Source organism: Colobus angolensis, unplaced genomic scaffold, assembly GCF_000951035.1.
Source record: "Colobus angolensis palliatus isolate OR3802 unplaced genomic scaffold, Cang.pa_1.0 Scaffold413, whole genome shotgun sequence".
In the NCBI taxonomy this organism is placed as follows: domain Eukaryota; kingdom Metazoa; phylum Chordata; class Mammalia; order Primates; family Cercopithecidae; genus Colobus; species Colobus angolensis.
The window spans coordinates 58,290-79,624 of record NW_012117522.1 but is presented as its reverse complement, the minus strand read 5'-3'; the positions used below and the strand labels follow the sequence as shown (position 1 = coordinate 79,624).

The following is a 21,335-nucleotide window of genomic DNA, read 5'->3' as shown; positions in this document are numbered from 1 at the left end:
TGTTTCTGCTGTCATTTTTGTTTCTCTAGATGTAACATGTCTTTTTTTTGGCCGCTTTAAAGAGTTTCTATTTTGAGCAATTTTACTATTATGCACTTAGGTATATTATTTTCTGTGTGTTCTTGTTCTTGGGGTTGGTTGAACTGCTTGGATCTGTGGGTTTCAGTTTCCATTAAGTTTGGGAAATCATTAAAAAAATTTTTTTCCTGCTTCTCTCCCTTTTCAGATACTGTAATTGCATGTATATTATAGACTGCTTGAAGTTGTCCCACAACTCACTGATTTTTTTTTATATTTAAACATTTTTTTCTCTTTATTTTGGTTAGTTTCTATTACTGTATCTTCAAGTTCATTCATCTTTCCTTCTGCAGTGTCTAATTCGCTGCTGATTTTATCCAGTGTAGTTTTCATTTCAGATGAAGTTTTCATCTCTAAAGTTTGCTTTGGCTTTTTTTTATGCCCAGGTCTCTTCTCCACCTTTGGACGTTTGGAATAGAGTTATAATGACTGTTTTAATGTCCTTCTCTACTCTATTAATTATAATATCCGTATCAACTCCAGGTCTGTTTTATTATTCCCCTGATGATGGGTCATGTTTTCCTGTTTCTTTGCATGCCTGATCATCTTTAATTGGATGCCAGACATTGTGAATTTTACTTTGTTGGATGCTGGATATTTTTGTACTCATGTAAGTATTCTTGAACTTCATTGCGGGATACAGTTTAGTTACTTGGAAATAGTTGGACCCTTTGAGGTCCTGCTTTTCTGATTTGTTAGGTGGGTCTGGAGCCATTCTTGGTCTGGAGCTAATTATTCCCTACTGCTGAGAATTCTACTCCAGGGGTCCCCAACCCCCTGGCTACGGACTGGTACTGGTCCCCCTGCCCTGGCCCCTGGTGCCAGAAAGGTTGAGGACTGCTGTTCTACTCAATGCTGTGTGAATTATGAGGATTCTTTTTCAGTCTTCCTGGTGAGAATAGGTGCTAATCCCTGTAGTCATTATGGATGGTTCTTTCCCTTACCTCAAGTATTTCCTCACAAGCATATGATGAATAGTTGAGGAGGACCCTCTGCAGGTCTCTGGGGTTCTCTTGCAGTGCATGTATCCGTCTCTGCTGTATTCTGCCCTGTGACCTCTGGCCACCTCAAGTTCCCCAGACTCTCAGCTCTGTCTCCTCAACTCAGGGAGTTTGCTGGGCTTTTTCTTGGTCCCCCCGTCCCACCCCTGAACTTAGCTCCTGGAGACTCCCTCAAGGAAGTTAGCTGGGGCATGTGTAGGACTTTTCTTGTTTGTATTCCATTCCTCAGGGACCACTGTCTTTCATTGTCTAATGTCCAGTGTCTTGAAAACCGTTGTTCCCTCCCTGTGGTGTTTTGGTTGTTTCAGATGGAAGGGCAAATTTGGCCCTCATTATTCCATCTTGACTTAAAGCAGATATCACCTCCATTTTCTCCCCTCACCCCACTTTCTTTTGATTAAAAGCTATTTTTTAGGCTGGGCATGGTGGCTCACACCTGTAATCCCCGCACTTTGGGAGGCTGAGGCGGGTGGATCACCTGAGGTTAGGAGTTCAAGACCAGCCTGACTAACATGGTGAAACCCCATGTGTACTAAAAATATAAAAATTAGCCATGTGTGGTGGCGGGTGCCTGTGGTCCCAGCTACTTGGGAGACTGAGGCAGGAGAATCGCTTGAACCAGGGAGGCAGAGGTTACAGTGAGCTGAGATCACTGAGATCGGCCACTGCACTCCAGCCTGGGCGGGAGAGTGAGACTCCATCCCCCCAAAAACTAGAAACGTAAAACTTTTTTTTTTCTTTTAAATCTCAAAAGCTTGCAACAACATAAAAAATACTTTATTTTCCTGCATGGAAGTTGAAAATTCAAATGTAGTTAGACATGTTAATATTTTGCATTGTAGCTTAGAGGTTATGGTCTCATTCTGGCATTAATCCTGACTCAGTCACTTTCCAGTTGTGTGATTTTGGGCAAACTGTTTATTTTCTCTATTCCTTTGTTTCTTCTTTAAAATGGGAATAACAATAGTGCCTACTTCATATGGTAGTTATGAGGATTAAATAAATTAATATACACAAAGTTCGTAGAACAGTCCCTAGTATCTACAACACACTTAATAAACCTAACTTATTGTTATTTAAATGAGCCATCTGGAGGGCAGCACGTTAAGAAGATTTCCAGATTTGCTCTTGGAGCATCTTGAGATGCCGAAATGAGGATGGCACTTTCTGCTGACAGACTTTCCTGGTTTGCAGTTTGAATGTCTTGGTTGATGTCATCAGATGTTTTGGTGAATTCTCTGAGCGACCCCCACAGAAACAGGCACAAAAGTTCCTTACATGAGCCATGGTGGCGATTTGTCTAAAGTTTACATCAAATCATCCAGCAGGGGTTGGGGAAAAGGACAGTTTTAATAAATTGGAAATATTAGTTTGGAGAGTTGTAACCAGATATTGGAGGCAACTAGAGGAATTCAGGATCCAGTCCAGTTTGTATGTCAACACCCCAAAGACAATAAACAGGACTAGAATCTGATAATGGGTGTATTCTGAGTTTTCTACAGAAACACAATTTTTCTCTCTACAGTTCCGCATTTCTACCAAAGATAATCACAGGCTAATTTGTTTGCAAATAAGTTTTGTCTCATTAAGCTGGCCTGATTATATACGTAAGTGCAGCAAGAATAGTGAATATGTGCACATTCTCAAGTATGCCATTCCAGTCAGAGGTTTGGTAATATCTTAGGGGCTTTATTGGTTCTGTAAAGTCAGTCCGAATTCTTTAAAACTGTCTGGTAATAAGGAATCTGAAATGAGACTTTAAAAAGCCTTTTCAGTCTGAGAAACCAAGCAGAGGCCTTGCCCAGTTGTGTCCTGTTAGAGGGAAAACAGACTTTTATTAAACTTATGTAAATGCTTATATTGCCATGAAACAATACTCAATAAGAGTTTCTGAATTTTGGAGGGGTTGGGGTAGGGAGAAAAGGAAATGTGTTGCCTTTTTGTTTACAAAAATATTCTTCACCAAATTGCTGTAAGTTGTAGGTCTTAAGGGAAAAGAGAAAAGGCGTTCTTTAAATCTAGAAAACAAACATTAAAGAATCCGCAATATTTCAAAGACATAAAAATTATCACCCTCATCAGTTCATTCAGTTCCCTGTAATTCTTGTCCTGCTTGATTTTGGGTTAGCAGCCTCATGAATCCATTGGTTTGGTTTTCCATTACAGTTCTGGAAATTCTTATCCAGTCTAATACCGTGATCTTAAAGTTATCAGAAACCTATACTTGTCAGAGTCTTTTCTGTAAATCTTCCTGCAGTTTTGTATCACTGATGCTTACAAAAGCTTTCAGGAAAATATCAGAGTGAAAAATCACTGTCTGTAGGTGGCAAAAGATTTAAAATGTCCATAGTTACAGATTTGATGAGAGTTCATTTTAATGCAGTTGACAAGGAAATTTGTTATTTGTTTTATAACATTTGAAGATAATAACTGGAATTATGACTGATAAAATTACACCAGAACATACCCAATTTCTAGGAATTTCATACAATTTCTAGAACACTTGCATTAATAATATAGTCATACAAAAATAACATAAGGAAGGTTAAGCATCACCTTTGACAATGCTTCTCATGCAATGTAATATATCAAGCCTAGTTTCACATTTATTTGACAAGGCTTCCCATGCAAAGATGCTTAATTACTTTAATGTCTGTGTGTGTGTGTGTGTGTGTGTGTGTGTGTGTGTGTGTGTGTGTGTTTTAATAAGGAAATAACATAAGGAAGGTTAAGCATCACCTTTGACAATGCTTCTCATGCAATGTAATATATCAAGCCTAGTTTCACATTTATTTGACAAGGCTTCCCATGCAAAGATGCTTAATTACTTTAATGTCTGTGTGTGTGTGTGTGTGTGTGTGTGTGTGTGTGTTTTAATAAGGAAATAGAACAAGATTTTCTAGGGGCCTCTGAAAAATCCCAGAATTAGTCTAAGGTCAGAAAAGACTTCATTCAGAATTTGATTTTTGGGAAGTTTATAAAAAATAACCCAAAAGATTCAAAACACTTGATTAAATTTATTTACAGGTATTTAGTTATCCATTTAACCAAAGTGGCAAAGATTTCAAAGGCAAATACAGAAAGCCATGTAGTTGTTTAAAAAAAAAAAAAAAAAAACCAAAACCCCTTGACTTTTTGAGAGAGAAACTTAAATAATCAAAGACATATATGAAGCAATTATCTTGACAAAACACAGAATCTTTGTTTTCTAGGCAGACCATTCAAAAGTTAAAGAAAAACCTTTCACAGTCTCCCATCAAGAGCAGGCCCATACTCCAAGAAAGTTTAGTCATTTTAACAGGAGCTTGAATGCTAGTTATGCCTTATTTTGATTTGAATGATAATAGATTCATTCAATTTTAGCCAGCTTAATCATACAAGATTCTCCTTCTCCCTCTTTTCAACTTCTTCTAGCCATTTTGTTTTTTTCCTTTATTTTCTGTTTCAAAAAACATATCTTCATACCTCATATCTTTTCTTGACTGTCATGCTGGCATTCTGTAGGTTTAGAAATCTATGAATATACCAAGTGTTCTAGAAATTGTATGAAATTCCTAGAAATTGGATATGTTCTGGAAGCACATGTTTCCTTAAATTTTTCTATGTAGCACAGGGCATGTTTACTAACACACCCAGGTATCTTTAGTTTCTCTGTCCAAAAGTAGGTAAAATTATGTTCAGCAATTAATGTTTCAGTATTTATCTTATGTGGACTTACATTGATTTAATTCACTTGTTTTGAACGATTATGCTTGGATTACTTACGAAAATTTCATGAGACGTTAAATAGCTAAGCATCATCTTGTTTTCCTTGCTGAGAAATTTTGTAACATAGAGATAGCAGAAGCTTGTTTGTAATTCTCTAGTCTTGAACATGATCTTATTCGACTAGTAAACCTACATAGAATCAAAGTTGTACATCTGCCTTATGTCTAATGCTGACAACCTTGAAGGCATATTGGTTTTTCAAACTAAACCAACAATGTTTTTGTTTATTGAAAATCACCCGAGTCACATGAACTTAAAAAGCATTTGGATTAGTTCCTATTTTTCTGAGAGTTTTCAGGAATACTTAATTTATATAAACACTTGTTTTTACTTATATCTATTGAACATACATAGCTATAAGATCTCTGTGTGTATATGTTTGTGTATACAGACAGACACAGATCTTATAGCTGTCATTTCCAAATTTTAGCCATATGTCAGTTAAAATAATACAAAGCTTATTAGTTTATGAAAGAAGCTAGATCCAAATTGTACCTCTGAGAGATGGAACAAGTCACAGTTACCTGCTCAGATGGCTACAGCTTTTTAGTGAAGTTTTTTTAATTTGAATGCTGTAGGGATGCTTTTAGAGAAGCTATTTTTGAGTCATTTTGTGTCCAGAAGCTTCTGCATACAAATCAAAGAATGCATTCCATTGTCTCTGAAAGGCTCAGGATACTCTTTCTTCAAGGGCATTCCCAAAGGCAGACTGACTATCTTAACTAAATTAAACGTTCACCAAAGTGGTCACTGAAATTGCAAATTATTCTTTGTAAAGTTCACCCATTTTTCCAAAAAGGCACAAGATTCTGATCCACAGTTGTTTCTGGACCCCATGTTTGCATTAGATTCTCTGAAAAGTCTTAACTATTAAGGATTCTTTTTTCAGCAGCTGCTCTGGAACACAGGGAATTATGCGTTTCACCCTTCCCCCTTTTGAACAGAATAGGGTGACTTCCTGAGAAGTTTCAGCAAAGGTTGCTCAGCATAATTGGAGAGTTCTACACAGAAGGAGGAGAGCTCAGATTCAAAAGAGAGTTACTCTAGAACTCCATGGCTGGGTGAGAGAGCAGCCAGTGCCATGGCCCTGGCTACCAGCACTTAGTTACTCACTGGCTTTGGGGCTTTGCAGGGGTCTTCTTCTGATCCTGCTTCGGACACCAAAAACTGTCAAGAAAATCCGGGGTGCTTTTCTTAATATAAATATTAAGTGAGTAAAAAAACTGCAAACAGGGAGACTTTCCAAACCAAGGTAAGAAGCTTGTCTCACGAAGGTCATAGTAAGGTTTGTAAAGCCTAGAAGAGGAAATTCATATAGCTTAATTCTCACTGGTTAGAATGAATGGGTTAGTTTGGTCGTTACTGATTTGCTACAACGTGCTGAGTCTTGCTGACCAAGCTTCATGTACAGTTTAAGTAGGTGTTTTGGAGAATAGGTCCTTATAGGTTTTCCTGAGCTGGATGTGGGACATTGGCTCGGAGGCCAAGGTTTGTCTTGGCTTCTATTTTGATTTTTGCCTAACAGGACCATTTTGTTGTCTAAGATTATGAATGTTATTTCAGTTTTAGTCTTTCTGATTCTCTTCTGATGGACTGCTGCTCTGCTTCTATATGTGTCTTTAGTTTGTTGCCTTTCCTTTCATCTTTTAGTTATCCTGACTCTAAAAGTAAGAACCATGTGTACATAGTATAATTTTGGAAAATATATAAATGCAAAGAAGAAAGCAAAAACAAAAAAACCCCATGAGTCCCACTACTTATGTATGCCGTTACAATCTGAGCTTAATGGCGAGTTACCTCAGCAAGTAGAATAATAGAGGAAAGAAGATAGACTTTGAAGACAGACCTGGTTTTCTACCCCAGATTTGCCACTTACTAGCTGTGCAACGTTGAGCTGGTATTATTTAGTCTGAGCTTTGCTTTCCTCATGTGCAAAATGAGAATAATACTTGCCAGGTAAGGTATTGGTGAGGATTTTTAAAGTGTTTAGTAAGTGCTCAGCAAATGTTCGTAATATTTTCCTTCTTTAGATACTTTTGCTTTTTTTTAGCATGTAAAATATTTGTATCATTTGAACCTTGGTTTTATTGTTTATTATTTTCAATATATTTATTTGAAACTTTTCGTAAATTTAATTCACATCTTTTTTTTTTATTTCAGAATTTTCTTTCTTTGATCCTAATGATGCATCATGCCAGGAAATTCTTTTTGATCCCAAAACTTCAGTTTCAGAATTATTTGCCATTTTAAGACAATGGGTTCCTCAGGTCCAACAAAACATTGACATTATTGGAAATGAGGTAAGGAATTCTTACAGTTTAAGTTTTATATTGTTAGGATTGTTAATGGTATAGATTTTTTTCCCCATCTGAAAGGAAGATGATAAGGAGAAACCCTTTAAATGTTCTGATATTTATTTGTATTTCCAGGATTTTCATGGGGCAGTGAGTTAATACTATATATTCTTCTGATTATTTCTTCATGCTCTGTCCTGACATTTATAGACTCTTGGTGGGTGCAGGGAGGGGCATTTTTTGTATTTGCTTTTTTGTAAAAATTAATTTTGTAAACTTTTATGCATTCAATGAAGGGATTTGATTACCATCATGTTCTGTTTACACTTTTGGGTGTTTCGGTAAAGATACAGGCTTGAATGTAGTCTTTAAGAATATTAGATTTTTTGAGGGAGGGTTCCTTGACCAGTGTGTTGCTGTGTTGTAGGAAGAGAGTGCTTATACTTTTTTCAAATATCATTACACCCATAGAAATAAAATTTTGCTCATTTTTGAGAGGAATGTATTTGGAGTGCCAGATTACCCTTGGAATAATCTTCAAGAATTTCCTTCCGCCTGCTGACAAGTTCAGTTTTCATTCTTGTTGTTGAGTGCAGATGTAAAATTTACCCTTTAGAGATGCCGATACTGTCTATACATTTTACTGAGAAGTAATTCAGATTTGATAGACTAACCTGGTTCTTCAGCATTGGTTTGAAAGCAATAGGTACCTCAGTAGTTAGGTTGTAACCATATTTTCCTTGACTGCTTCAGATTCTTAAGAGAGGTTGCAATGTGAATGATAGAGATGGACTGACAGATATGACTCTTTTACATTATACCTGCAAATCTGGAGCTCATGGTATTGGTAAGTGTGTGGTAAATCTATCAGTTGCTTATATCATCTGCATTTGTGCTTAATCTATATTTATGCCCATATATTGTCCATAGGAAATCACCCAGCTGCTGATGATAATATTGCCTGAAGAGTTGAGGATTCAGTTAGGTCCTTCCAAAAACCATATTCCCTTTTCTCAAGGAGGTCTTTATACCCTCCTGATACCTCCGAGCTTTTCTGGATCAGGCCTCATGCCTGATTGTGTATTAGATGAGAATAACTGCTAACACCCTAAAATCTTTCTGGGGGTTTATAACAAGGTTTGACAGTCCAAGGCCAGTCTTTACATACTGATTCCTAATCTCAAGACCCCAGGCTGGAGACCTAGGGTCTGTTCCTACATATATAACATATGTGCGTATTTTCCAAAATTGTTACTCTCTTGTGCTTTGTCATTTTATAAACCTGCGTCTCTTACCTAACTATATACTGTGATTGTCTCTCCTTATTTCAATAGTCTGATGCAGTGATGCTGAAACTTCTGGTGGTGACGGACTCCCTTTTTCCCCTCACAACCCATCATGGACTGATACTTTCACGAAATAAAATAAAAATGAATTTATAATACAAAATAAAATAAAACCATAAAATACAAGCCCAAATATTTTTCAAGAGGCATGAAACTGGCCATGCATGATGATTTACACCTATAATCCCAACACTTTGGGAGGCCAAGGCAGGAGGATTGCTTGAGGCCAGGAGTTTGAGACCAGCCTGGGCAACATAGTGAGACCTTGTCTCTACAAAAAATTAAACAATTAGCCAACCATGGTGGTGCCTGTCTAGAGTTTCAGCCACTTGCGAGGCTGAGGCAGGAGGATCATATAAGCCCAGTAGTTTAGGGTTGGTGTGGGCTGTGATTGCATTACTATGCTCCAATCTGGGTGACAGAGCAAGACCCTGTCTTGAAAAAAGAAGAAAGAATAAAAGGCATAAGACTACATTTTAGTTAACATAATGAGAAGACATATTAAACGGGGAAAAGCTATAAAAAGTACACACAGATTGCAATTTGGGACTGCCAGTGGTCCACAGAACACGTTTGGAGTAGCACTGATCTGCTGTGTTGTTGTTGATGGCTTCATAGCATTCTATGTGTGTCTCTGTTTAACCAATTTCTTATTGTACTTTTTGGATTTTTTAGAATTAATAACAGTGCAGAGATGAGCATCTTTACAGCCAAGTGTATCCCATTTATCGCATCCCTGTGTATAATTATTTTCTTAGGATAAATTCTTGCAAGTGAAATTTTCGAGGTGTGTTTATACAGTGCACTGTTTGCTTTGGCTTTTTAAATGAGGCAATTGATAGCCATCCATTGGAACTTAAAATTTGTACTAAAGGAAAGTAATTTGGAAAATCTTCTTTAGGTGATGTGGAAACAGCTGTAAAGTTTGCAACTCAACTTATTGACCTGGGAGCAGACATTAGTTTGCGGAGTCGCTGGACAAACATGAATGCTTTGCATTACGCTGCTTATTTTGATGTCCCAGAACTTATAAGAGTGATTTTGAAAACATCGAAACCAAAAGGCAAGTATTATAAGATCACCTTTAGATATTATTAACTGAACACTTTAGTGATGGCATAAAAATTATAATTCAAGGATTTTTTTTTAACTTCTAATCCATCTTGTTTCATATGCCTTTCTACTCCATTTTATTTCTGAGATATTTTAAAATTTCTTTATTGAGTATTACTATCTTTTCTACAAAAGGATTAGTACGGAGATACAAAATGAAAGAGTGTTCTCTGGGTTTTCATATCTCTATAAGTTCTCCAGTATAACACGGATGTTTTATATAATTGATTCTACATGCTTTATGATACTTTTGCCTTGCTTGGGTAGCCAGAAATAGAACAATAAGGTCTTCAGAGATTGGCATTGGAATAATAAATACTATTTATTTTAGATGGCATTTGGTTCTGAAATTATATAATTCAACCTAAGGGATAATATTTCTGTTTTTTCCCCCCTGTTTAATGGTGATATCCTGAAACTGAAGATCTGAATGTCTAAGTCACAGTCCTGGTATTTTGATTTTTCTCTCTGGTTCTCTTCAGGGCCAATTTTCTTTATTTTTTAGAAAAATATGAGAGCAAGCAAATAGTATTAGCATTAAATTAAAGGAAGCGTACAATATTTTCCCCATTGTAGGAACATGCTTTAGAGATTCAATAAATTTCCCAGAATGTTCATTTCTAACCTCCAATCTGCATAAATTGTCCATTTTTTTCTTTAAAATTCTACCTTTTCACTTTGTGAATGATGTTAGGAAGAAAGCCTCTGTTGACACTTCTGTGTTTTTAATAATTCAAGAGAGTGTGTCTTGAGTATATCTGGGTTGTTTGCAGTTGTAGGAAGGATATGTGGGTGTGGTGTCATTTAGTTGAGGGTAGGATTTGCAGAACCAGAGGTATATTTAAACCCTTGTTATGGAAAATATTCAAGATGGGATTCCCAAATCTGGAGGATTTCCTGTATTTAAATATAACATATGATGCTATGTTAAAAGTTATTAAAATGTCCTTAGAGTTGCAAGATTACTTTTCTCATTATGAAATTCAAATTCATTTGTTCAGTAGAGTATTATGAATCAATTTATAGGTAAGCATTTCTATGCTGAATTAGACTTCAGTTGCTTTGAAAATTCTGCTTTGTTGTACCTACCAGGTATTGGCCGTTTTGTTTCTGTAAAGGGCCAGCTAGTAAATATTTTAGACTTTTTGGACCACATGGTCTCTGATGAAACTACTCAGTTCCATAGTTGTAGCATGGAAGTAGCCACAGAGGATATGTAAATGAGTGAGTGTGCCCGTGTGTTCTAATAAAACTTTATAAAACCAGGTGGGCTGGATTTGGCCTTTGGGTCATAGGTTGCTGACCCCTGACCTAAACTCTACTACTCTACCTCACTGTAGTTGTCATGGCAAATATGCCACAGACTTAATGGGAGATTGTGATAAGCTGTTACTTTTACAAATATGAATTATTGCCATTAATTGTTTTAAAATGTGTTTTAGTTTGAAAACCCAGGATAATATCACTCCATCTTATAATGAATTTTGTTGTACTAAGAAAATAATCAACTGTTTAACTAGATTGTAATATAAACATTTTGTTCTATTGTGAAATCATGCTTCTAGTGGCTTAAGTCTTATAAATGATAAAAGTCCCTACTCCCAAAACCCTGTCTTCTTTTAAATTATAATAGCTAAGTTTAAAATTTTAGTTAATATACTTGTGATGTTTAATTGCAGATGTGGATGCCACTTGCAGTGATTTTAATTTTGGAACAGCTTTGCATATTGCAGCATACAACTTGTGTGCAGGTGCTGTGAAGTGCCTCTTGGAGCAGGGAGCAAATCCTGCATTTAGGGTAAGAGGTTAAATTAAAAGTGAAAAATATTAAAAGAATTAAGAAGTCTTATCCTACTTTCTGGTAAAGTGTTGGCTCTGAATGTTGTTATTAATAGAAGAACTCTTACATGAGCAAGTAATTTATATCTTTGTTCCACATATAAAGAGCGATGATGATCTTTCTTGTAAATAAATTTAAGGCATAATGATAAATTTCCTTTTATATTGATAAGTCCCATTCAGGAAAGTAAAGTCTTCCTTTAAGTGTCATAATCTTTAAATATCTTTCATTTAGGGGTTTGATGTATTTATGAAAAGTTAGCTGTTAAGTACAAATACATATATTAAAGTTATGTTTTTCTGTTAAGTCATATTCTAAATTGTTTTGGAAATAAAATTCATTTCAGAAAGTTAAAATAAATACCCATTTAAGGATGAAGTAAGCCTTTGAAAATGAAACGTTTAAAGGAAAAGTGTATTTTTTTAATAGTAAAATGTCACTAATTTACAGAGTTACACAGGATTGAATTTCATAGTCTTCAGATCCTTTTTTTTTTTTCTCCAGAAAGTGGCTCTCAGTTTTCACTTTCTTTATATTGATAACAATAACTCGATCTGGTAGGTGTTCTTAATCGTGTTATACTTTCCCTTGAAGGGGTGGGTGTGAATGGCAGATAGAGTGCAGTATTTGAAAACACCTGTCTTCCCTTCCCTTTCCTATTTTTCCCATTTTCCCTACTTCTTTGCCAGTTTTCTTTCTGTTTAACTGCCTTGATTACCCCCAACTTTTAATTTCTTCCCTTCCTTCCTCCCTCCCTTCTGACTATTTTGGTTATTGGGCACTGGGAGAATACTAAAGTAACGCAGATAAAGCCCTTGCTCTCAAAAAGAATGTATTGCAGAGGGGAGGTGGGACAAGGAAGCAATCAGTTTTACTGTAATGTGTGAATTCAGTGCGACACGATGGGGCGGGGGTGGCAGAGGGCCGTGGGTCATCTTCCCAAGGCTTCAACAGGGGGTGACATCTAAATCAAGTGCTTACATAGGCAAGAATTAACCAGGTACTGGAGGGAGGTGAGGAAGGCATTTTAGGCAGAGAGAGTAGCATGCAAGAAACCTAGAGGTGATCATTCAGTCCAGCTGGAATGTGAAGGGGATGCCTTTGCTTTTGTTGGTACAGCTGTTGACAAAGCCCCATTAGTGGGGACGACGTTCTGAATTTGTTAGGATGCCATGAGATATGTTATTGAGCTAAATTACCAGTTTAGGCCAGAAACAGATGAATAGGTTGCTATGTTTTGAAAATAACTACTTAAAAAACAGTGGTAAACATGTGGGTCAGCAGTAGCCCTCAGACTGTAGTGTGATAGCCACCATCTTAATTTTTAATTTTTATTTTAAATATTTGATTCAGGGAGTGTATGTACAGGTTTGTGAAATAGGTTATATTGCCTGGTGCTGAGGTGTGGGCTTCTGTTGATGCCGTCACCCAAACAGTGAACGCAGTACCCAATAGGTAGTTTTTCAACCCTTGTCCTAGCCCTTCCCCACCTCCTTCCCTCCCACACTCTCTCCCGTCTTTAGGGGTCCCAGTGTCTGTTGTTCCCATCTTTATGTCTGTGTATATCCAGCGTTCAGCTCCCACTAATAAGTGAGAACACGCGTTATTTGGTTTTCTGTGTCTGCATTAGTTTTCTTAGGATAATGGCCTCCAGTTGCATCCTTGTTGTTGCAAAGGGCACAGTTTCATTTTTTAAATGACTATGTAGTATGCTGTATTTGTACCACATTTTCTTTATCCGGTTCACTATTGATGAGCACCAAGGTTGATTCCATGTCTTTGTTATTATGAATCGTGCTGTGAAAAACTTATGAGTGCAGTGTCTTTTTGGTAAAATAATTTATTTTCCTTTGGGTGTGTACCCAGTAGTGGGGTCTAGGTCAAATGGTAATTCTGTTTTTAGTTTTTTGAGAAATCTCCACATTGCTTTCCACAGGGGCTGAACCAATTTACACTTCCACTAACAGTGTATAAATGTTCCTTTTCTCCACAACCTCACCAACATGTTATTTTGTGACTTTTTAATAATGGCCATTCTGACTGGTGTGAGATAGTCTCTCATTGTGGTGTTGATTAGCATTTCTCTGATGATTAGTGATGTTGAGCATTTTTTATGTTTGGTTGCTTGTATGTCTTCTTTTGAGAAGTGTCTGTTCATGTTCTTTGCCACTTTTTAATGGAATTTTTTTTTTCTTTTTGATTTGTTTACATTCCTTATAGATTCTGGATATTAATCTTTTGTTGGATGCATAGTTTGTATTTTTACCTATTCTGTAGGTTGTCTGTTTACTCTGTTGATAGTTTCTTTTGCTGTGCAGAAACTCTAGTTTAATGAGGTCCTGTTTGACAATTTTTGTTTTTGTTGCCTTTGCTTTTGAGGACTTAGTTGCAAATTCTTTGCCTAAGCCAATGCCTAGAAGAGTATTTCCTAGATTTTTGTCTAGGATTTTTGTAGTTTGATTTCTTATATTTAAGTTTTTAAATCCATCTTGAGTTAATTTTTGCGTATCGTGAGTAGTGGGGGCCCAGTTTCATGCATGTGGTTAGCTAGTTTTCCCAGCACCATTTATGAGTAGAGCGTCCTTTCCCTTGTGTTTATTTTTGTTACCTTTGTCAAAGATCAGTTGGTTGGTTGTAAGTGTATGGCTTTATTTCAGGGGTCTGTAGTCTATTTCATTGGTCTGTATGTCTATTTTTTTGTAGCAATATCATGCTGTTTTGATTACTGTAGTCTTGTAGTATAATTTTAAGGCAAGTAATGTGATACCTCTGGCTTTTGTTCTTTCTGCTTAGGATTGCTTTGGCTATTTGGGCTCCTTTTTTTGGCTCCGTATGAATTTTAGAACAGTTTTTTCTAATCCTATGAAAAACGATGTTGGAAATTTGATAGGAAGAGTGTTGAATCTGTCAATTGCTCTGGGCAATGTGGACGTTTTAGTGATACTGATTCTTCCAGTCCGTGAGCATGTAGTGTTTTTCCATTTGTTTGTGTTGTCTGTGATTTCTCTCAGCAACGTTTTATAGTTATTGTAGAGATCTTCCATCCCCTTGGTTAGATGTATTCCTTGGTATTTTTATTATTATTTTGTGGCTATTGTAAATGGAATTGTGTTCTTGATTTTGTTCTCAGCCTGAGTGTTATTGGTGTATAGAAATGCTACTGATTTTCATATATTGATTTTGTGTCCTGACACTTTACTGAAGTTGTTTATCAGGTCTAGGAGTTTTTTTTGTCAGAACCTTTAGAATTTTCTACATATTAGAACCATATTGTTGGTGAAGGGAGATAATTTGACTTCCTCTTTTCCTATTTGAATGCCTTTTATTTCTTTCTCTTGCCTGATTACTCTGGTTAGGACTTCCAGTACTGTGTTGAATAGGCATAGTGAGAGTGGACATTCTTGTCTTGTTCTCAGGAGGAATGTTTCCAACTTGCCCATTCAGTATGATGTTGGCTGTGGGTTTGTCATAGATGGCTCTTATTATTTCGAGGTATGTTCCTTCGATGCCTAATTTGTTGAAGGTTTTTTGTCATGAAGTGGTGTTGGAATTTATCGATTGCTTTTTCTGTGTCCGTTGAGATGATCATACAGAGTTTAATTTTGTTATGTGGTGAATCACATTTATTGACTTACATATGTTGAACCTCCTTGCATGAATTGATCATGGTGAATTCTCTTTTTGGTATGCTGCTGAATTTGGTTTGCTAGTAACTTGAGGATTTCTGTGTCTGTGTTTACCAGGGATGTTGGTCTGTAGTTTTCTTTTTTGTTGTGGCTTTGCCAGATTTTGGTATCAAGATGTTACTGCTTTCATAGAATGAATTAGGGAGAAATCTCTCCTCCTTGGTTTTTTCATATTGTTTTGGTAGGATTGTTACCAGCTCCTCCTCATACGTTTGGTAGAATTTGGCTGTGAATCCATTTGGGCTTTTTCTGGATGGTAGGTTTTTTATTACTGATTCAATTTTGTAACTCATTATTGGTATGTTCAGGGTTTCACTTTCTTCCTGGTTCTTGGAAGGTTGTGTGTTTCTAGGAATTTAGATTCCTAGATTTTCTAGATTTCCTTTAGATTTTCTAGTTTGCATGAATAGAGGTATTCACATTAGTTGCTGAGGATCTTTTGCATTTCTGTGGGATTGTTGTAATGTCATATTTATAATTGCCAGTTGTGCTTATTTGGATCTTCTCTGTCTTTTTCGTTGTTGACCTAACTAGCAGTCTATCAATCTTATTGTTTCAAAGAACCGCCTTTTCATTTTGCTGATCCTTTGAATGCCTTTTTTGGTTTCAGTTTCATTTAGTTGTACTCCAATTTTAGTTATTTCTTTGACTAGCTTTGGGTTTAGTTTGTTCTTATTTTTCTAGTTCCCTTAGGTGCAATGTTAGGTTGTTAATTTGAGACCTCCCTGTCTTCTTGATTCAGGCATTTTGTACTTTCCTCTTAACACTGATTTTGCTACATCCCAGAGGTTTTGGTATATTGTGTCTCTATTTTCATTTGTTTCAAAGAATTTTTTAAATTCTGCCTTAATTTCATTATTATTTATTATTTAATAATATAATTTTATTAATATAACAATATTAAATAATTCATATTTTAATATATAATCTATTATTATTCATTGTAATAATATTCATATTATTATTCATTCCAAAAGTCATTCTGGAGCAAGTTTTCTAGTTTGCATGTATTTGTGTGGTTTTGAGAGCTCTTCTTGGTATTGATTTCTATTTTTATTCCACTGTGGTCCAAGAGATTCTTGGTGTGATTTTGATTTTTTGAATTTGTTGAGACTTGCTTTATGACTGTGGTCAATCTTTGAGTATGTTCCATGTGCCAATGAGAATAGCATTTATATTCTGTGATTGTTGGATGGAGTATTCTTTAGATGCCCACTAAGTCTAATTGGTCAAGTGCTGTATTTAAGTCCAAAATTTCTTTGTTAGTTTTCTGCCTTGATGATCTGTCTGATGCCTTCAGTGAAGTGTTGAAGTCCCCACTGTTATTGTGTGACTATGTTCATCTTTTTGTAAGTCTAGTCATAATTGTTTTATAAATTTGGGTGATTCAATGTTGGGTGTATGTATATTTAGGATAGTTAAGTCTTCTTGTTGAATTGAACCCTTTATCATTATGTAATGCCCTACTTTGTCCCTCTTGACTGTTGTTGGCTTAAAGTATGTTTTATCTGATGTAAGAATAGTGATCCTCTGCTCCTTTTTGTTTTCCATTTGCATGGTAGATCTTTCTCCAGCCTTTTACTTTGAGCCTATTGGTGTCATTACATGTGCAACAGGTATCTTGAAGACAGCAGAAGGACAGGTCTTTTTTTTTTTAAACCCAGTTTGCCACTGTATGTCTTTTGAGTGCTGTGTTTAGGCTGTTTATGTTCAGCGTTAATGTTAATATGTGAAGTTGGGCTCCTGTTGTTGTGTTGTTAGCCGGTTGCTTTGTAGCCTTGATTGTGTAGTTGCTTTATGGAGTCTATAGACTATGTGCTTATGTATGCTTTTGTGACAGCAAGTATTATTTTTTTGTTTCCATGTTTAGAACTCTGTTAGTCATCTCTTATTAACCTTCTTCAGGGTTAATGTTGATATGTGAAGTTTTGTTCCTGTTGTGATGTTAGCTAGTTGCTTCCTAGTCTCAACTGTATAGTTGCTTTATGGAGAACGTAGTCTATGTGCTTATGTATGCTTTCGTGGTAGCAAGTTTTGTTCTTTTGTTTCCATGTGTAGAACTCCCTTAATCATCTTTTATAGGGCCAGTCTGGTGGTATGCCACCACTTTAGAAGAAAGTGGAATTCCACAATTGATCATGAATAAGCCTTCTTGTGTTAGGAAGATATCATCGTTGTTACTGTATTATTCTTACCATTATTTAGTGTTTTTTTTTTTAATAGGAGTTTTGATTGTTGAATTGTATGGTAATTGACAACAAAAGTGTGTGACAGGCTCCAAAAAGTGGGGATATAACAAAAGTCCAAAGTAAAATATTCACTGTAAGCATAGCTTACAACTTATCAGCCTGGGTGTATTTTTAAAATTTTTATGTTTCCCTATTTCTCTCTCTCTGTTTTTTAGAGAGTATACATTACTGTAACACGTATCTTTATTGTATTTTGTATGTTTTCTTGAAATCTGGGATTAAAAGAGTCCATTACCATCCCAGAAATCTAATAACATATCTTCTTGCCATGTTTATACTAAGGACCAACCTGACTTGAATTTTACAACAAAAAAATGTGAAGCCATTGCAAACGAAGCGTGTTCTAAAAGCCTCATTCATTTTTCCACGTGGTTCATTTGAAGAAGATTATCATCAGTGAAGAAAGGGAAAAAAGTTTCTCAGTTAACAAAAGTATCTTTATTCTTTATTTTAAGAGAAAATTACAATCTAGATGATTTCTCATGAAGTCTAAGGTTTTTGGTTAGGGCATGTAAGATGACAGATAATTCATATGATAGGGCTTTGATGATACATATACCATGCAAATGACTGTGGGGTGGTCTCTGGCCATTTTATGTGGTCACAGGATAAATCCCAGGATACCAGTCTTTCTGTCATAGTGAAAACAGCTTTTTTCTTGATTATAGCCCAGGTTTTAGAAGTATCAAAACCATAGTTTCAAGTTTTGAAATCTGAGTTACCCCATGAATGGGCAGGGGGCTGAGGTCACAGAGCCAAGAGGGCAGCTCTGGAACGGTGGATTTGGGTCCAGGAAGCCAGTCAGTCTTGTGACTTTTGTCTCCAAGCTTGCTTTCTCAAATGCCTGTGAGGGCAGGATGCTCTTCATTTAGGACCTGAGCACTGCTCCCCACCATGGATGCAGTGCTTTTCCCTGCCAGAGAACCTGCATGGCTCCTCCCTGGTCTGCTTTGGATCTCTGTGGAGATGCATCTCATCAGTGAGGTCTCCCTGACCACTTAATCTAAAGAGTTTCACCTACAACCATCTCTGTCTCCACATTTCCTATTTCCCTTCCCTGCTTTTTTTTTTTTTTTTTTTCCCCTCCAGGCCACTTATTACTGTTTATTACGCCACATATAATTTACTTGTTTAATATTGTGTGGTCTGTCTCTCCCGCCAGAATGTAATGTTCCTTGAGGGCAGGGCTTGTGTTTTTGTCACTGTAGGATCTTTAGCACCTAGAATGGTGCCTGCATATTGTAGGTGTTCAGGAAATGTTTTTGAATAAACAAATGACGAATGAATTTAACATAAAATTCCTCCAACAGAAATTTTATATGACTTTCCTAGTGCTCTAAGTAAATAAGAGTTGAACATTTTTCTCTAATCTTTATTTGTAGAATGACAAAGGACAGATCCCTGCTGATGTTGTTCCAGACCCAGTAGATATGCCATTAGAGATGGCTGACGCCGCAGCCACTGCTAAGGAAATCAAGCAGATGCTCCTAGATGCGGTGCCTCTGTCATGTAACATCTCAAAGGCCATGCTCCCAAATTATGATCATGTCACTGGCAAGGCAATGCTTACGTCACTTGGCCTGAAGTTGGGGGATCGTGTCGTTATTGCAGGACAGAAGGTACAATAAGTAGCTACAATCTCTGAAGCCAAGGTTGTTATGTCCATGACCTACATTTAGGGGCACAGACAGTAAGGTCAGAGTTTCGAGTTTTTTAAAAAAGGTTCAACATGTAGGTAGAAAGATGCTTAATGGAAAATGTAAAACTTGGATACGAATTTACTGTTAAGTTATGCTTTAGGAATATGAACTACTTGAACTTAATAATGAAGACATCTTTATTTGAATAAAGAGTGGAGTGGAGTAGAACTTCTTGAGTGAATTTAGAGGCATGAGCTGAGGGATGATCTAGGGTGGAGGATTTTCTTTGCAGTCCCCTCTTCCCCCGGTGGTGCTTCTTCGACTGCTGCTACTCCATAGAAATGGAGCGTAGGAGACCCTTGCTGTTTGTGGGTGTTTGTCTTTGGGTTCCCACAAATAGGGCAGTCTGAGATACTGTGTAGCCTGGTGATAAGGATTTATGTGGAAAAGAGGACTCCTGCTACTCCCATCATCCAGACACCTTTTTTCCTCCCAAGATTTTGTTTCCACATTGCATTCATTTATTACCAGTTGCTTTTAAAAAATATCTCATATGGGAGGTTTTCTTGTTTTTTCTTTTTTTAATTAATTATTTTATTATACTTTAAGTTCTGGAATACATGTGCAGAACATGCAAGTTTGTTACGTGGGCATACATGTGCCATGGTGGTTTGCTGCACCCATCAGCGTGTCATCTGTATTAAGTATTTCTCCTAATGCTATCCCTCCCCAGCCCCCCACCCTCAGTTTTTTCTTAATATTGAGGTTAATAGGGAGCTTAGTATGGAGAATGGAATAAGGAATTCCTGTTTGGATACTGAATTTCCCAACATAGTTGCATCCCAATTTTTTTTTTTTTTTTTTGAGAAGAGTCTTACTTTGCTGCCCAGGCTGGAGTGCAGTGGCACAGTCATAGGTCACTGTAGCCCTGAACTCCTGGGCTCAAGCGACCCTCCTGCCTCAGCCCCTGGAGTAGCTGGAACTACAGGCGTGTGCTACTATCCAGCTAATTAGGATTCTTATGTCTTCTTGGAAATTGACTCCCTTATTATTATTTAATGTTCCTTTTTATCCTTGGTAATGTTCCTTGCTCTGAAGTGAGAGTAAGGAACATTACCAAGGATAAAAAGGTAATGTTGAGAGAGTGAATTTTTAAACACTTCCATGGTGAAGTAAAGTTGCAAGAGTAGGACCGTTGGAATTACTAATAATTCCCAAAAGTTATTCTGATTTATATTTTCTTTAGGTTGGTACATTAAGATTTTGTGGAACAACTGAATTTGCAAGTGGGCAGTGGGCCGGCATTGAACTGGATGAGCCAGAAGGAAAAAATAATGGAAGTGTTGGCAAAGTCCAGTACTTTAAATGTGCCCCCAAGTATGGTAAGGTTGATATTATTTAACTCAGTAAGAATTAATTAAAAATAATCGAGTTTTGCTCTTTTATAGTTGTTAAATAAAACTTTTCTCCTGATTACTTACGTGATAAATGAGGGGCATGTGGATGTAGGGAGGACTTTTTAAAGGTAGGAGATAGTTATATTTATTTACACTGATGGGAGGTGACGTGAGTGAGAAATGGTAGTTGCAGGAGAGAAAGGGGACACTTATAGGAGGAAAGGCCTGAAAAACTTGAAAGGGAAATGGAATTCAGTATAAGAGTTAGTCTTGCTTTAGATCAGGTGCAGCTTTCCACTATTTTATTTTATTTATTTATTTTTTGAGACAGAGTCTCGCTGTGTCGCCCAGGCTGGAGTACAGTGGCACAATCTCGGCTCACTGCAACCTCTGCCTCCCAGGTTCAAGCGATTCTCCTGCCTCAGCCTCCTGAGTAGCTGGGATTACAGGCACTTGCCACCACGCCTGGATAATTGTTGTATTTTCAGTAGACACAGGGTTTCACCACGTTGGCCAGGCTGGTCTCGACCTCCTGACCTCAAGTGATCTGCCCACATTGGCCTACCAAATCCCAAAGCTGGGATTACAGGCATGAGCCACCGTGCCTGGCCAACCATGAGTTTCAGAGGCCATGATGGAAAGGTTTAGGAGGGTGTCTGGTAGTGACTGGTGAAGAGCACGTCTGATGGGATCGCCTCAATGATGTTTTTGGGAAAGTGTCTTTCTTGGGACTGGCCTCTTGGGTGGCTTTTAGTGGAGAGACAGTGATGAGAGGGGTGTTTTCATTAGTAGGCTGTGAGCTGTTGGACTGCCCTTGATTCTTGCTGCCAGCAGTACAGTGATTGGGAGAAGGCCTCTGACCAGGGGTACGCCCAGCTCTGCAGACCTCCCTTAAATAAGGGAGGGACTTGGTTACCAAGGAA

At 37.1% G+C, this 21,335-nt stretch overlaps 1 protein-coding gene across 2 annotated transcripts in view; it reads left to right on the top strand.

Moving 5' to 3' along the window:
• CLIP4 (CAP-GLY domain containing linker protein family, member 4) overlaps positions 1-21,335 on the top strand; it is an 85,573-nt gene that overhangs the window by 26,927 nt on the left and 37,311 nt on the right. For both annotated transcript variants that reach the window (XM_011956280.1, XM_011956281.1), the window contains exons 3-8: positions 7,008-7,147; positions 7,895-7,988; positions 9,389-9,550; positions 11,280-11,398; positions 18,758-18,994; positions 20,262-20,397. In XM_011956280.1, the coding sequence (XP_011811670.1) occupies positions 7,008-7,147; positions 7,895-7,988; positions 9,389-9,550; positions 11,280-11,398; positions 18,758-18,994; positions 20,262-20,397 (888 nt within the window). The remainder of the gene's footprint in view (positions 1-7,007; positions 7,148-7,894; positions 7,989-9,388; positions 9,551-11,279; positions 11,399-18,757; positions 18,995-20,261; positions 20,398-21,335) is intronic.